Source organism: Ictalurus furcatus, chromosome 17 (assembly GCF_023375685.1).
Source record: "Ictalurus furcatus strain D&B chromosome 17, Billie_1.0, whole genome shotgun sequence".
Taxonomy (NCBI): Eukaryota; Metazoa; Chordata; class Actinopteri; order Siluriformes; family Ictaluridae; genus Ictalurus; species Ictalurus furcatus.
In genome coordinates this window covers 14,242,179-14,258,761 of record NC_071271.1, presented here as the reverse complement: position 1 = coordinate 14,258,761, position 16,583 = coordinate 14,242,179, and the positions used below count along the sequence as shown (strand labels likewise).

The 16,583-nt window shown below is 37.5% G+C and overlaps 2 protein-coding genes across 2 annotated transcripts in view; one reads left to right on the top strand and one right to left on the bottom strand.

Annotated features, from left to right (window-relative positions):
• nova2 (NOVA alternative splicing regulator 2) overlaps nt 1-2,180 on the top strand; it is a 52,707-nt gene extending 50,527 nt beyond the window's left edge. Inside the window, exon 5 of the mRNA XM_053646837.1 lies at nt 250-2,180. Within this exon, the coding sequence (XP_053502812.1) occupies nt 250-351 (102 nt within the window). The 3' untranslated portion in view covers nt 352-2,180. The remainder of the gene's footprint in view (nt 1-249) is intronic.
• Nucleotides 2,181-7,256: 5,076 nt separating this feature from the next.
• polr1g (RNA polymerase I subunit G) lies at nt 7,257-12,932 on the bottom strand. Its single transcript, XM_053647758.1, has 3 exons — nt 12,740-12,932; nt 12,477-12,606; nt 7,257-9,993 (listed from the first exon to the last, which is right to left on the bottom strand). The coding sequence occupies exons 1-3, from the start codon at nt 12,786-12,788 to the stop codon at nt 9,306-9,308; spliced, it is 867 nt and encodes a 288-aa protein (XP_053503733.1). The 5' UTR covers nt 12,789-12,932; the 3' UTR covers nt 7,257-9,305.
• Between the last annotated feature and the right edge of the window lie 3,651 nt (nt 12,933-16,583).

Genomic DNA, 16,583 nt, shown 5'->3' with positions numbered 1-16,583 from the left:
TAAACGTGGACAGAGCCTTGATTACTTGGTTAGCAATAAGAGTGAAGGCTTCACAAGCTACAGTTTTAAAAATGCAACAACAGGATTATTAAAGGAAAATATAGTATGGCATCTCAGCATGAAGATGTCTTTATCTCAAGCGGTACCAATAAAACTGTGATCGAAGCTACTGTAGAATACTGACTACTCTCAGCAATTATACACATTTCATTGAACTGCTGTGCTTGAATAATACTTGTTTTTTTTTAGCAATTTAAACACTGTCCTAAATCTACAACTGCGAAAAGAAAAGGCCCCCGGCTTCCAAGATTCCAAGCATCATTCCCAGCAAAGATTCATCACTATGAGTAACATGTTTTTACTATTAAATAGTCATCAATAATTGTTGGTATGCAGTCTAGATCATTTCTCAAGCTCTACATCTAAACAACCAAAGTGAACTTTGTGCCATGGATGAGCAGCTGGTCTGGCGCACTCACAGCATATACAAGTAAGGAGATCCTGAATGGCCCAGATTTCTCATTTCATCTAATTTCAACACATGCCACTGTTTGACAAGCATTTGTTTAACAAGTGATCTAGATTCTATAAATTTACAGTTTTCAAACACAACACTGAGGAATATCGCTATTTGTTTCTAAATGACCAAAATAGCTGTTTATCAATAATCATTAAGCTGATCTGAAACAATGCTCCAGTTTCATTAATAACAGGTCAACACTGAAAGTGGTTGTAATAGTTTTATATGTTTGGGGGTTTCTTGCTGTTGTAATATTTCTAACAAATGAAGCTGACAAATTATACTTGTGTTTATTCAGAGTAAAAAAAAAAAAATCAACTTTTAAAAAATTTAAGAACGTTTTATGCTATGTACATAAAGAAATAAATTAAGGACATTTAGAAATTGCAATGCAAAACTGTGATTTTAAAACACTGTAGCGTGTACAGTGATTTCTTTTTATCAATTTTATGGTACTGATATGTTCTGCATTACTGCAGTTGTTTTTTTTTTCTGTTCTTGAGCATATGCTTTAATAAATAAATTTTTACAGCATCCTGTCAGAAATTAAGCACTTCTTGGGAAATTATGTCATTTTATTTCCACATTAATGATTTACATTAATGATTTAAGCGTAGGTGCATGAAGCTGTAATTAGAATCACAGTGACAAAGAAGATTCACCATCTGTAATTTCCCTTCCTGTCCTGCTTGTACACCAGTATGTTGTGTGAGCAAGTTACACTGCAGAATTATGATCAGTGATAGAAATGTGTGAAAAGACTGTGTGCTAGTAGGACTCACTGTGACTGTGCTGAGAATCTTCTCCTCTCCTTCATCACCAGTTTTGTTCCCAAAACTAAAGTAAAAATTCTCCCCCTTTATCTGTATTTTGTTTGCTGCTTGTAAGATAAAGCACTGTTATAATAATAATAATAATAATAATAATAATAATAAAGCAATACCAGGGTCGAGCCAATTATCGGCACCATGAGCAGCAAAAGAAGCTGTGTGACATTTTTTCGTTAGAATCCGATGAACAGTGTATGAGGAGATTTTAAAAAAGTACATTTTCAATCATAAGAAAACAATATTTTAAAAATAACTAAAAATAAACTGAGCAGACACCCTCAAATCATGATGCCTCTGACAAATAATAAGTTTGGTATAAATACGCTACAGCATTACAGAGATATACCTTCATGTCCCTTTTGGCATGCTCTTAGTTGAATTCATTGAAACGTCATTCGAAAACACTATGGTTTATCAAAACTCTGTGAATAATTTTTGGTCGTAAGTATCTCTAGATGATGCAGGCAAATTTCATGCAAATCAGACAAATGGCCTAGAAGAGTTTGAAAAAGTTTCAGGTTTTTCAGAAAATTCAAAATGGCAGGAAATTTTTCATGACGGAAAATGACGTCATTTGGTGCAATTGAATCATCTTGAGCAAAGGAATTTTGTTTCTAGGACTCACGGATCAAAAGTTATTAACATAAACATGAGTGCAACTTTGGACAGTTAGTGGCGCTAGAGGGATTGAGTTAGAGACTCCAAATTTAACACATCAGACTGTTCTCTATCTGTGTGCCAAATTTTTATAACTTTCCCGCAAGCGTTCTACTGGCTGCCACAGACTCAAGAGCGGAAGAAGAAGAAGAAGAAAAATAAGTGGAAGAAGGTTTTTGCCCCTTCCCCCCTAATCCTAATAATAATAATAATAATAATAATAATAGCATTATATAATTTTTTTTTAAATATATAACTATGAAATAATATAGTTAACCATAAAATCATAAACCTGAGTTAAAAAAAGGGCAACATAAGATGGTAAACTGATGAAAATGTAGAATACCTAAAACTACATATTTAATAGTAATTTATAGTTATTAATCAATAATTAAATACATATAAATTGCACTTATGAACTATTTTTCTTAATACTGAAACTGTGCACAGGGCTGATCCTGAGGATGGGAACAATCAGGGGCTAATTCAGAAGACCAGAATATAGACATCAACAAGCTCAAGGACTGCACTCAGTCCCTAAATAGCCTCATATTTAATAGGAATCTTCAACAGCCCAGCAACAGCTTCATAACCCTACAAATGATAAGCACTTGAGAGGGATTTGACTCTCTCAGTGGGCTATTCAGACTGCTCTCAGGCAGAACACGCCTGCCCGCTCATCGTCCAGCGACTGCCCAGCTGCTGTACTGAGACTCAGAGAGGACTGCTTTAATACTGACGGGAGGCATCTATCTTTTTAGTAGCACCACAGGAGAAACTCCCGACATGTTATGACCTTTCTGAGGAACGCCACCATAGCCTTTTGAAAGACCATAGAAGGAAGAGTTTGTAGGGTGTGATGTCCTGAGGGAAGAGACGACCCTTACTAGATCCTCCCAGTGCAGAAATAAGGAGCCAGATTATCTGAAAAAATGTTTGTGTGTGTGTGTGTATGTGTGTGTCAACAGTACTAGTGCTACACAAATCATTGATAGTCCACTAGTCAGTTGCATGTAAGCAATCACGATGACTGTATATCCTTGATGTTTGATTGCAACTATTTATTCTGAATAAATGAAATAATAAAATCTTATGAAATCTGATGGATAGTCACAAAAATGACAACATGAAAATCTCCTTAAAATTGCTCCTAATATGATGTGATTTTAGTATCAGGTTGCTTTAACATGTTGCAAGTATGTGACTTGGATTCTAAACCAGTCTCTTCATTAAGAATATATTGAAATTCTATTCAATCAAAAAGAAGCAGTGCCACATCTAATTAGCCTACATCCCTTTTCCACCACAATTTTAGCAACCACTAACACCTGAAGGTTAAATCCAACAGTGTTACAGGGAGGATATAAAAAGCACTTTTTTTTAATGACCCATTTTCTGCCAGCTCTTCAGCGATTATCTAGTCCACCCAAGAGTATGAAAAGGACATGAAGACATCATCACTGCAACAGAGAGAGACGAAAGGGAGAGGTGTGTGTGTGTGTGTGTGTGTGTGTGTGTGAGAGAGAGATAGAGAGAGAGTGACCCTTACGCAGATGGCACACAGCAGGCCTGGCAGAATCAGAGTTGGTCCACCTCGATGGGTCATGCAGTTCTTCTCCACCATACTGAACCCTGATCTCCAACAAAACGAGCCTCTGCTAGAAGGCTTACTGTTGGAGAAGTGCCTGGATGTGGAGCACAAACATGTTACGTAGCTATATTAAAACCAGACGTGGACTTGGTGTCATCATCCCAAGTACCAAGACAAAGAAATGACCAAAAGTCAGTCTAGGATGTTTTGAGGTTCCTAAAAGCATTGCAGAAGTAAGAATCATTAGATGATAGAGTGAACATCTCACTCTGCCACACTCTTCCTTTCAGTTAAGATGATCTTAATTTTACAATGATTTTGTGAAACATGATTCTTCGTTCTGTTCACAAATAAAAATCTCCTTTGTAAACAGTGGTACATCAAGGAACCAGATCTCATTAGAAATTTATATGAGAGAGACAATGGGAGAAGTATTAAGGGTCCTAGATTGGACCTTTTTTCTAAGAGCAACCCCACCCGTAGCATTTCACACCAACTGAACTGTGCAAATTTTATGATTTTACAACACAAAGCATGTTGACAACAACAAATATGCTAATACATCTGACAACTCTACATTATATTACACTTCAGCTTTTTTTGAAAAATGCCTCCAGCCCATGACTAAAGCGCTCATTTAAACTGTTGATATTCATACTGGTATTTCAGATTTAATTTATTTCAGACAATTCGTATAATCTCCGAGTGTTACAAATCTTTGCTGCTATTTCAATTTCAACAATAAAATGTAATATTTGAGCATTCTTTGTGACCGGAGCAAGATGATGAATAAGAGACAGCGTCCCTGCACAGCTTCAGCCTCAAGTCACACACAAAAAGGTGGGCAAAGGAACAATGGGGCAAATATGGCATTGCGGTTGTCATGGAAACTAGCAGAAAAGGGGCCGCTTTCATAGCATATGTTGGAATTGACTTGTCTGTAAGCGCATAGCAACAGTAGCATCAGAGACACACAAACACACACACACTTCAACTAGAACATAATTTAGCTCTGTGATCTGCAATGTGTGTGTCACAGAGTCTTCATTTCTGGTTGAAATTAGCTGGGAGGAAACACACAAAACATGTGACATGTATGAAATCTGAATAAATAAAGGTTTGTTATCCTCGCTCAAATTATGCAGCAACTAGTAAACAGGAAGTCAAACCATTAGTACACAGTTAAGCAACTGGTGCGTCACTCCAAAGTGCCTCCATACCACATGACGGAAACTCTCAGGTTTTATCTGACAAAAACGCAGTCACACACATTCCACACATCTTCATATAGTTACACAAACATATTATGTACCGTATAATCCCATAAAGAGTAGAAACATAAAAGGAAGGTCGTGTGAGAATGCTGCTTTGCTCACAATAAAAACAATAAGTGGTTTCTTTTATGTTTTAATGAGGGAACGCTTTCTCATATCGGTGAATGCGACTCCATGGTCCTTGGCAAGTCTGCGTTGCCATGGTAACACACCATCCACCCCCCTGAATGCCGCAGGCCGGAGAGAGAGAGAGAGACAGAGAGACAGAGAGGAGAGAGAGAGAGAGAAATGAAAGAGTGAGAGCATTACAGCATACAGCAAGGAAAGATTGCTGCAGTGAAAGAGAGGGGGTGGAGGAGAGAGAGAGAGAGAGAGAGAGAGAGAGAGAGAGAGAGAGAGAGAGAGAGAGAATGGACGCTGCACAAATTAGAAATGTATCACACACACACACACACACACCCCTCCAAACATTATCGTTTGCATCAGTTGGGGTGCAGGGGCTCGAGTCTGCTCTGCAGTCTGGACACGTCGCTCCCAAACTTCAGACTGCATTCAATTATTTATCTGCCAGGCAGTAAGCGTTGTTCCAGCATCTCATCACACTGATGGTACAGCGGCACCACACAATAAAAAAAAATAAAAATACTTATCACATCCATAATGCTGGGCAGGAGAGTAACAGAGGTGAATAAACCCTGCATCCTGTTGCCTCAGTGCGCACATGGTGTCCAGGTCATCCTGTTCCATCATTCAACCACAGTCGCTGACATACGTGTGTACTGTATGTGTCCAAAGCAGCCACCACATGAGTGAATACTATGAGGACAGCACATGACAGTAATACAAGGAAACATGTGCAATATACTATAAGAATGAGTGTAATTGTTTAGAACAGTACCACACTGAACATTTCCATTGTTTTCAGGTATACAGTCAGAAGACAAAAGGATTAGGAAAGATACTGACAACCAACAATTTTACTATATGCACAACAAATGAAGTTGGCTCTAAAAGTTCCTTCAGAATTCAGCTTGTGATATGTAGAGGTGAGCATGAGATGATGTTCATACTACAGGTCATTTTTCAAGACAGTATCTGCATGTGCACTCAGAAAAGTAAGAAAGAATGGAGCTGAAATTTATGTTGTGCTGAAATTGATTCCGCTGTGCTTGAATAACTAGAGAAGGTTTCAACTCGGCAGGCATCAGATGCTCGATGCTCATTAGAAAACATGGCCATACCTCAGTGCAGAACTCAGAAATCCTCCAGTGTATAGCGCCAGTGGTGGAAGCTGTGCAAGTGAGCAACATCGCCACCTATCGCTCACACTGAGCACTGCACAACTGCAGCGCCATCTCACCATCCCTGCTAATACAACCTGACCTCCTGCACAAGCTGTAGTTATTCCAACCAGCTAGAGAGATACCACGATACCGTACGAATGAAGTAATGAGAAAATGTAGTGGGTGAATACATCTCCTAACCTTAGAAACTTATCCTAAAATGTCCCCCCGCCAAAAAAAATGGCCTATTTACAACCGTGAGAGCATGTTGGATCAATATCACACATCAGTGGGCTGCGATTTTCACATGGACCTGTGTGCAAACGTATTCCCCATGGTTTCTAGTAGATGTACCTCTGTTTTACAATAATCTACAAAATACAGGGGAAAAAACTTGAATTGCAGGAGTACCAGAATTCCTTACTGAAAAGATGTTTTGCTATGACCCTATTATTTGTCATAAGAACTGGGGCTATAATCACATACAAAAAATAAGAGTAAATGTAGCTACTAACTGGGAGATTTATGAGAAACGCTTCAGCAAATAAGTTTAAATGTTTACCCTAATTTCCAGTTTGAGAGTAATTCACAATGCTTTTATGTGCTAAATGCTTCTCAAACTGGGGTCCAGGGGTCTGGGAATCAGAGCCAGTGAGTTTGTGTTTTTTTTTATTCTTTTTTTTTTTTTTTTTTTTTTTTTACAACACATGACCAGTTTTGTATTTAAAATATAGTTATAATAGATAATAGCCTGTCACTTCACTTGAATTAGTTCAAAACCTTAATAACTAAAAAACAAGCCAGCATCTAAATAATGTCAACTTGGACCCAATGTGTTCTGTCACACAGGAATAAAAATCTCTATTATACAATATATAGGCAGAATATTATTGCACACATGGGTTGTGACTGTGATGTCTGTGCATTTATATATATATATATATATATATATATAAAAAAATATATATATATATATATATATAAATATATATATAAATATATATATATAAATATATAAATATATATATATATATATATATATATATATATATATATATATATATATATATATATATATATATAAAAAGAGGTCCCTGACTGTGAAAAGTTTGTAAACCACTGGCCTAAAGGCCTCCTAAAGCACTAAGACATGCTCCTCGCTGTTGACATTTAATGGGGCAATTTAGTTAATGTGTTGACAATAATGACGATGAACTTTTAAAATGGTTTTGTCACGAATGCGTGGGTATTGCAGTGATTGTGGAGTGATTGAGGGAAGCTGTGAACTTATCTACTAATGCAGCACCACCGGAGATCAAGGTTGTGACTCTCTGCTACTTCCCACATCAGCAAATGATGTTATGTAGCATATCATCCAATATTGCACATCAGTTCCTTCTCTTTCCTTGACTGCTGCTATGAGCACTCTTACATAATCGGCTAAATAACAAAGTTGTGTCAATAAATATACTAAATGCAATTAAAATCCTCTCGATATATGATGCGACATGTAATCATTAACAGTTAGCTGGACATATTAGTTATGTGAGAATTTACATGAAATAAGTACTTTTTTTTCGATATTGCATTATTATAGCCTAATATGACATGTTGAACTGGGATTTAATTTACAGGTTTAGCACAATGTAATAATAGCAGCAGTAATTCAGAAACTGATTCCTTCCCACCAGCACTTACCAGCTGGCAGAGATGGTCTACGAGTTTGTCCAGCTCAGATTGTGGTTTAGCAGCTGGTCACACTAAGCTGGATGTTTCACCCTGATTCAAAAAACACAGTGTAGGACATGTAGTGGACATTAAAATAAAATAAAAAAAGGATGGGTGAAGATTGGCCAAGCAACCTAGCACAGTTAGATCAGAGTTAGTAGAAGAACGTGGGTGGGTGGTGGAGGTGGAAAGGGTGAATATTACATCTGAGAGATTACAAACGCTGTTCAGAGGAAATAAAAAGGTTTGGAGCTAGTTATAAAGATATACAGTAGTTAAATACATTATTAAAGAACAGTTTGAATTAATGAATATACATTATAAAGAATATTTAGTCTAAATTTTTTAGATTGTAATATTTGCAATTTATTATGTTTTTTGTATGTGTTTTGTGCTGTTCCTCATTTTACTGATGATTTGCACCTACACAGATCTGTATGAAACCAAATTCCACCCAAGTGGTTTTGTCCAGCAATAAAGCACCTTGAACTGTACTGTACATCACAGTGCACTGATAGTAATTTTTTTATTATTAATATCATAAAGCTACAGTGTGGGATCTTTGTGTTAAAAAACAAACAAACGAAGCCATGTATTATGTAATATAATCTGAAGTTCCTATATAGGGAAAAAAAAGATCACAAATTTGTCTTAAGGGTATGCAAACATTTGTGATCAACTGAATTCAACAAGTAACGTTTTAGCAAAATATGATTTACGATTAAAAATGTTGTCTTCTGCATGACATTTCAGTATTTGTTTATGCCACCTTGCCAAAAAGGATGCAATAAATTCATTTATGTGTTTCAGCCTACAGTTTGTTGTAACATGACTAACTGTTGTAGTCAACTTTTCTGACATAAAAGTTTAAAAATCACCATAGTTACCATCAAAATAAACATTCACTAAAGCACTTTTTTGGAACACCCGTACACCTACTCACTCATGCAATTATCTAATCAGCCAATCGTGTGTCAGTAGTGCAGTGCAGAATATCATGCAGATACGGGCCAGCAGATTCGGGTAATGTTCACAATATTGCACAGAATGGCGCAATAAAGGAAAAAGAAAAAAAAAACAAAAAACAGTATCCTAGTAAGCGGCAGGTCTGCAAACGGAAACACTTTGTTGATGAGAGAGGTCAGCAGAGAATGGCTAGACTGGTTTGAGCTGATAGAAAGGCTAGAGTCACTCATAACCACTCTGTACAAATGTGGTGAGCAGGAAAGCATCTCAGAATGCACAACACGTCTAACCTAGAGACAGATGGGCTACAACAGCAGAAAAGCACGTCGGGTTCCACTTCTGTCAGCCAAGAACAGAAAGCTGAGGCTGCAGTGGGGACAGTTTCACAAACACTGGATAGTTGAAGACTGGAAAAGTGTGTTCCTAATAGAGTGTATAATGACCTTTAATGAATGTTTACTCATCTTGTTCCTTCTTCTTCTTCTTCTTTTTCTTTTTCACAGGGCTCTCACGATCACCATATGACGTGTCCATTGGTTCCTCTTTGGTTATCAAACTGTCATCAATGGCAAACTCATCCTGTGACTCCTTTTCTTTTTTAATCTTCTTTTTCTTCTTTCTCTCTGCTGTCCCATCTTCCTCCACTGGCTCCAGGACTTGCAGCTCACAACACTCATAATATATTTCTTCCTTCTTAATGTGGGCCATGGGCTCCTGTCTACTGTGCTTCTCTTTCTTCTTTTTCTTCTTCTTTTTACTCTGGACTTCAGTCTCCTCAGACTCCAGCTCTGCTTTCTGTAGTGGCAAAAGAGAGGTCGAGGTGGTGCTCTGAAACATGCGAGCAGGTGTAGAGCTGCCGAAGGGCTGGAAGCGCTGCTTCAGGCCGGGTGGGAAGCACGGAGCAGGGGCTGCTGGGATGGGAATAGGGCTCTGATTAGCACTGCAGTCCCCATAACTTTCACTGATATTGAGGATTCCAGCAAAGCCAGAAACACTGGGACATGCGTTTTGCTTATCACTAGAGGTGAAAAGATGGAGGTCAGTAGGGCCTGAGCAGCTTGAGAGAACACTGTAGACCTGAGGAGATGCATCAGTAGACTGGATCATCTCCAGGCCTGATAAGGACACTTTCAAATCTGCCAGACTGAAAAGGAAACAGAGCAAACTCATTTAAAAGCATTCATTTAGACAGCAATCAACTGCAACCTTTTTCATTCCAGATATTCAACCTCTCTACAGCATCTGTAGCATATGTATGATGGACAATAATTTACAATTCCCTGTACTTGTTTACTCAAGATACATTTGTTCTAGTAGTCCAGTTGCTGAATTGCATCAGTAGCAATTTAAAACATGCACATACATAACACAAACCATTACACTAACAATAAAAGGGCTTAAGATACGACAGACGTAAGAGAATGTCTTACCAATGCAGTTCCAATGGCATATTATCTGAGTTTTAAAAGATCAGATAACATGACATTAGAACTGCGTTGGTTAATGCAGCAAAATATCAGTAATATGCCATTAGAACAGCAATACAGTTAATACGGCAGAATGTTGTTCTGGCTACTTGCACTCTCAATCCTTTACCTACATAAAGAAGAATCACAAAATCTTCCATCCAAAAAACACACACACAAAAAAAAAAAGATTCCCATCCCCGAAAGGACACAAACTTGCTTGACACATCTTTGACTGAAGAAATCAAAAGATGCATTCTGCAAAAATACATGTTTTGCATAAGCACTGTGGAACAAAATTGCACATAATTTGGGAAAAAGAAAAAAAAAATTTAAATGTAAAAGATGCTTTACTGAAATGACTATTAAGAACACTATTTCCTAATAGAATTTGCTTGCTTATATTATATATATATATATATATATATATATATATATATATATATATATATATATATATATATATATATATATATATTTCAGTATGAGCCACAATATTTTTAGCAATCTTACAAAATACTAAATATTTCATAATACATGTCATCTTGAAAACTTCTTCAAGTATCATGATATACAACACCATACAGATGCATCTAAAAAAAAAATGTATGGTGAAATATCGTCGAAAAGTAAAAAATTTTCGGTAATTTAATTAAAATAGTGGAACTTTCATATATTCTAGTTTCATTACACACAAAGTGAAATCTTTCAAACCTTTTTTTGTTTTAATCTTGATTACGGCTTGCAGCTCATGGAAATCAAAAGTCCAGTATCTCAAAATATTAGAATAAAGAATTTATAATATAGAAATGTCGACCTGAGAAGAGATCTAATCCTGCAAAGGTTTCCTGAGCCTTTAAGCTCTCAGTCTGGTTCAGTACACACAACCACAATCATGGGGAAGACGAAAGTAAATGCTGCATTTCGTTTGGAAATCAAGGTCCCAGAGTCTGGAGGAAGAGTGGATAGGCACAGAATCCAAGTTGCTTGAAGTCCAGTGTGAAGCTTCCACAGTCAGTGAGGATTTGGGGTGCCATGTCATCTGCTGGTGTTGGTCCACTGTGTTTTCTCAAGTCGAGAGTCCATGCAGCATCTACCAGGAGATTTTAGAGCACTTCATGCTTCCATCTGCTGACAAGCTTTATGGAGATGCTGATTTCCTTTTCCAGCAGGACTTGGCACCTGCCCACAGTGCCAAAACTACTAGTAATCGGTTTGCTGAGCATGGTATTACTGTGCTTGATTTGCCAGCCAACTCGCCTGGCCTGAACCCCATAGAGAATCTATGAGAAACACCAGACCCAACAATACAGACGAGCTGAAGGCCGCTGTCAAAGAAACCTGGGCATCCAGAACACCTCAGCAGTGCCACAGAGTGTCACTGATTGCCTCCATGCCACGTCACATTGATGCAGTAACTCGTGCAAAAGGATAAAAGCCCCGACCAAGTACTGAGTGCATAAATCAACATACTTTTCAGAATGTCGACATTTCTGTATTATAAATTCTTTACGCTAATATTTTGAGATACTGGATTTTTTATTTATGAGCTGTAAGTCATAATCATCAAGATTAAAACAAAAAAGGCTTAAAATAATATATAGAATATATGGAAGTTCCACTTTTTGAATGAAATTACACAAAAAAAGATAACTTTTCCACGATATTCACATTTTTTGAGATGCACCTGTACATCTAGAGCCACGGTTCTCAAACAGGGTTCTGGGGCCTCCCAGGGGTTCAATGAGCACAGCCAGCGGGTCCTCCCTTAATAAAAAAAATCTTACAGTTACAGTGGTGGAAATCATCACCAACCATCAATGTTGTTATATTCATAACTGAGCTCTTAAAGTTATTAGCCATACTTCAATTACTTCAACTAAAAAACGTGTACGCCTATAAATAAAGGTCAATAATGCTTAACAGCAATTTTAATGAGTAGTTTAAAATTGGTTCTGTGAATTGAAAGATCCATGAATGCCCTATGTCTCCAATAAATAGCCAAAATATCACTGCACACAGTCAAATAATGAGCTTAATATTTGAATAGTTAAACATCCTTAAACAGATCCCCTGAATGCAGTGTGAGAACTCCTTATCTAGAGGACATGAGGAGAAAGTTACATTGGTGTATTTTAAGCATACTGTCTGCTTTCCTCACCTGCTGGGGTTGAAGCGAGCTGGAGCTTTAATGAGCCACAGCTCCGTGTTTTCTCCTCTCTCCAACACACACTTCTCACTGCAGCTGTACTGAAGAGGCACAAAGTCTGCAGGACACGCGAATCTAGAAACTGCAACGAAGTGCGACTGAAAACCACTGACAGCAACCTTTTACTGTACTCAGTACTGAACACTGTACTGATTTTAAATAAGAAATATCCTTAAAGGTAAACACTATAAGACAGATGGCTGACTAGTACTTACCTCCATTATCCTTTTCCCGTCCACTGGACGAAGATATGTTATGCGACATACTGAATCTACAGTACACTTACAATATATTAGGAAAAAAGAGGAAAGGTATAATCTGTCACTTCACTGAATTGGACATAAAAGTAACAACATCGAGGTATAAGAAGCACATGGCGTGAACAACAACCTTTGAACCGGAAGCACTCAGTGCTCTAACTAATCGAGTAAAAACACACAAAAGTATAATAGTGGTTATTTGCTTTGCTTGAATTTTAATTTAATATGTTTGAATAATTCTTATTTGATGGCTTTTAAGCATTATATATTACCATTGTTTGTTAACTTTGCTATTTTTTTCATGTATGTGTTTTATTTATTTTCTATCTTCTCCACTAGAGGGAGCACTAATGAAGGTTTGTTTTAGGCTTCTATACAGAAAACCTATTTTTTTAGACAGTTGGGGCCTTCACATATATTATTTGTAATCAATAATAATAATAATAATAATAATAATAATAATAATAATAATAATAATAATAATCACCGTTCTTCTTCTTCTTCTTCTTATTATTATTATTATATTATTTTTATTATTATGGGTGTATGGTGGCTTAGTGGTTAGCATGTTCGCCTCACACCTCCCGGGTTGAGGGTTTGATTCCTGTGTGTGTGGAGTTTGCATGTTCTCCCTGTGCTGCGGGGGTTTCCTCTGGGTACTCCGATTTCCTCACCTGTCCAAAGACATGCATGGTAGGCTGATTGGCATGTCCGAAGTGTCTGTAGTGTTTGAATGGGTGTGTTAATGTGTATGTGAGTGGGATGGATTGGTACTCTGTCCAGGGTGTACCCCACCTTGTGCCTGACCCTCCCTGGGATAGGTTCCAGGTTCCCTGTGACACTGAAGGATAGGCAGTATAGAAAATGGATGTATGGATATTCCTCTAAATGTTTATATATTACAGTTCGTAGCTAGTATGACTATACTACTTCCTAAGAGCTGCAGGAAAGGAAATATCTAGGCAGTGATGTCTCAGTAATGTCCATACACACATTAGATTTATTTATTGTGAATATAACCAATTAGATGTCACTGCAAAGGAAGATCAGACACAGGTTGGTAAAATAGCAGAAAGGGAGAGACATCACTCTGCTGCAACATGTGTATTACTCCACAGTGTTTATTTTCCCAAGTTCCTGGCTGGTTTGACACTGTGGGAAAGCTCACCATGCAGCATATTTGACTGGACCTCCCTAAAACTTGCCCCTCTTGTCACGATCATGTTCACAACTACAGATGCTTCCTCCAGGCAGTGTCAAGTATTTCTGCAGAAGGAGGAAGTAGGTCATATGTGAAGGGTAACAAATGATAAATGAAAGTTCAAGTTCAAGTCAAATTGACCAAATATTATGAGGGAAATGATTACATTTCTTTCTATTTAAAAAAAAAAGTATTCCAGTTTATTTAAAAATTTGTTTGTAAACTGTAAGCAGTCTAAGCAATAGATAATAAAATGTTTTCTATGTTTAACATAATAGAATGAATGAAACAATCTATAATATAGATTATTGTAAAATAACATATAGATTGTTTCATTCATTCATTCATTCAACTGATTTTATTCTGGTTAGGGTCATGGTGGATCTGAAATTTTATTTGTCTTGGTGTTTTAGGTAAATAAATGTACTACGCTTTGTTCATATGAATTTATCTCTGTAAACTGTTTTGTAGCACTACCCTGAAGCTGCAGGCAGTTTTAAAGTTCACGAGATCAGAATACAGTTACTAACTGTAGCCCATGTGGTGCATGAATCGTCAGCCTCCATCTACTGACACAATAGGGCAACTGCTAACCAGATATTATTTGAATGGTAGATTATTCTCAGCACATCAGTGACACTATTGTGTTAGTGTGTGTGGTGATAGTATAAGTGTGGCAGGCACAGGAGCAGTGTTAGGATTTTTAGCTCTTGAAACTCCCATGGGCCTGTTGGTGACTCCACAATTACATTCATTACTCTTAAAACTACGTTTTCTTATACAATTTACTGTCATTACAGTATGATTCATACTAATTTACTTACTACTAATAATAATACTTCAGTATGAATAGCTGAATAGTCAGCTGTGTACATGGAATCTTTTTATTTAACAAGCTTGGGGGGAAAGTACCCTTTAACAGTTCATTGCTTAGAGGCTTCTCTCTGGATGAGTCCTTTTAAATACTGAAACAGTGAGTTTGAGAAGTTCATCAGGACTGGGATCCCATGGGACCATCTTCAGTAAAAGCTTTATCCTTGTTAGTGTTGCTGTGGTTATATGTGTTTGTTTATAATTTGGGAAACATAATAACTGTGGGAACAAGTGGCATTGGTCAAACTTTCTGAGCGAGTGGTCAGGTCAATGCTGTCAAACAACTATGGACTTTGGTGCTCTCACAGTCTCCTGATTACTAATCACACACAACTGAACACAATCACCTCCGCACAGTATATCTTGGGTGCTTCTCAATACTGAAATTGATGCTTCCTTGTTTCCTCGCTCCTCCGTCCTCCAGCCCGTGACCCGGAAATTGATCGACATCAACCGTCTTGAAGGACATATCAATCCTCTAATTGAATGAGGAACGAGGAAACTTCCAGAGGAGCTCGGACACACAGGTGTATCCTATGCAGAAGTGTTTCTTGCCAAAAAACCTGACGCACGTATAAATTCCCCTGCTCCTTTATATCTGCCACAATCTCAAACAAAAAGTCCTTTGATGATGTGATGGAATTTTGCAAGCGAGGAAACGAGGAAGCATCAATTTGGGTATTGAGAAGCACCAAAGGACTCCAGTTCAACACTCACACTGCAAAGTAATGCTTAGTGTACTGTATCTTTTCTGAATTTGCCAAGCCTTTATTTTTGTGTGTTGTTAATCTAGTTTTGACTTTGCTCTACTTTGAGTTTGTAATTTTGGATTTTTCCCAGTATTGATGTTTGTTGATCATCTGACCTTTTGCCTGTTTTTTGGAGCATATTTTTTTTAAACTGTTTTGGATTTGTTTGCCAGCATCTTTAATAAAACTTCAAACTGCATTTGCACCTGTCTTCACCTACCTCTCGTGACAAATACCTGTTAAGGGTTCTAGATTTAAAAAAAAAAAAAAAATTCTTCAAAGACTGCAGCTGTACAATCAGAGACTATAGCTAATGAATGCGGTCTGACAAATTGTGCATCCATGTAACAGTCAGTAATTGTATGCCTGTAAAGTGAATCTCCAGCATGCACTATAGTTGTACCTGATAAACTGATAAAAGAGCTTCTGCACTGCAAAACAATGACATTATAGCAAGTGCTAATATTTTCAATATAGTAAAATATATCTAGTATTTCCGATTGTAAGTTTACAATTTACAGATAAGTTTAAAGTTGAAAAAATTGCTTATGGTTCATTTTTAAAAATCCATATGTATATATGAGTAGTTGATATATATTGTTCAGCAGCTTACATTTTGTGTACATTCATGAACAATTCAATGTGGGGGGAGACTTGTTAGAAACTGTTATATGCAATATAACAATGTTAAACACATCCATTTTCTGCACTGCGTATCCTGCACAGGGTTGAGGGGAGTCTGGAGTCTATCCCAGGGAGCTCGGGGCACAAGGCACAGCCATCCCATCACAGGGCACAATCACACACACATTCAGATAATACAGACAATTTGGAAACACCATTCAGCCTAACGGAAGTCTCTGGACTGGGGGAGGAAACTGGAGTACTTGTTGGAACCCCCAGAAGCACAGGGAGAACATGCAAACTCCACACGCAGAAGGTGGAGTCGGGAATCGACCCCCCAGCCCTGGAGGTG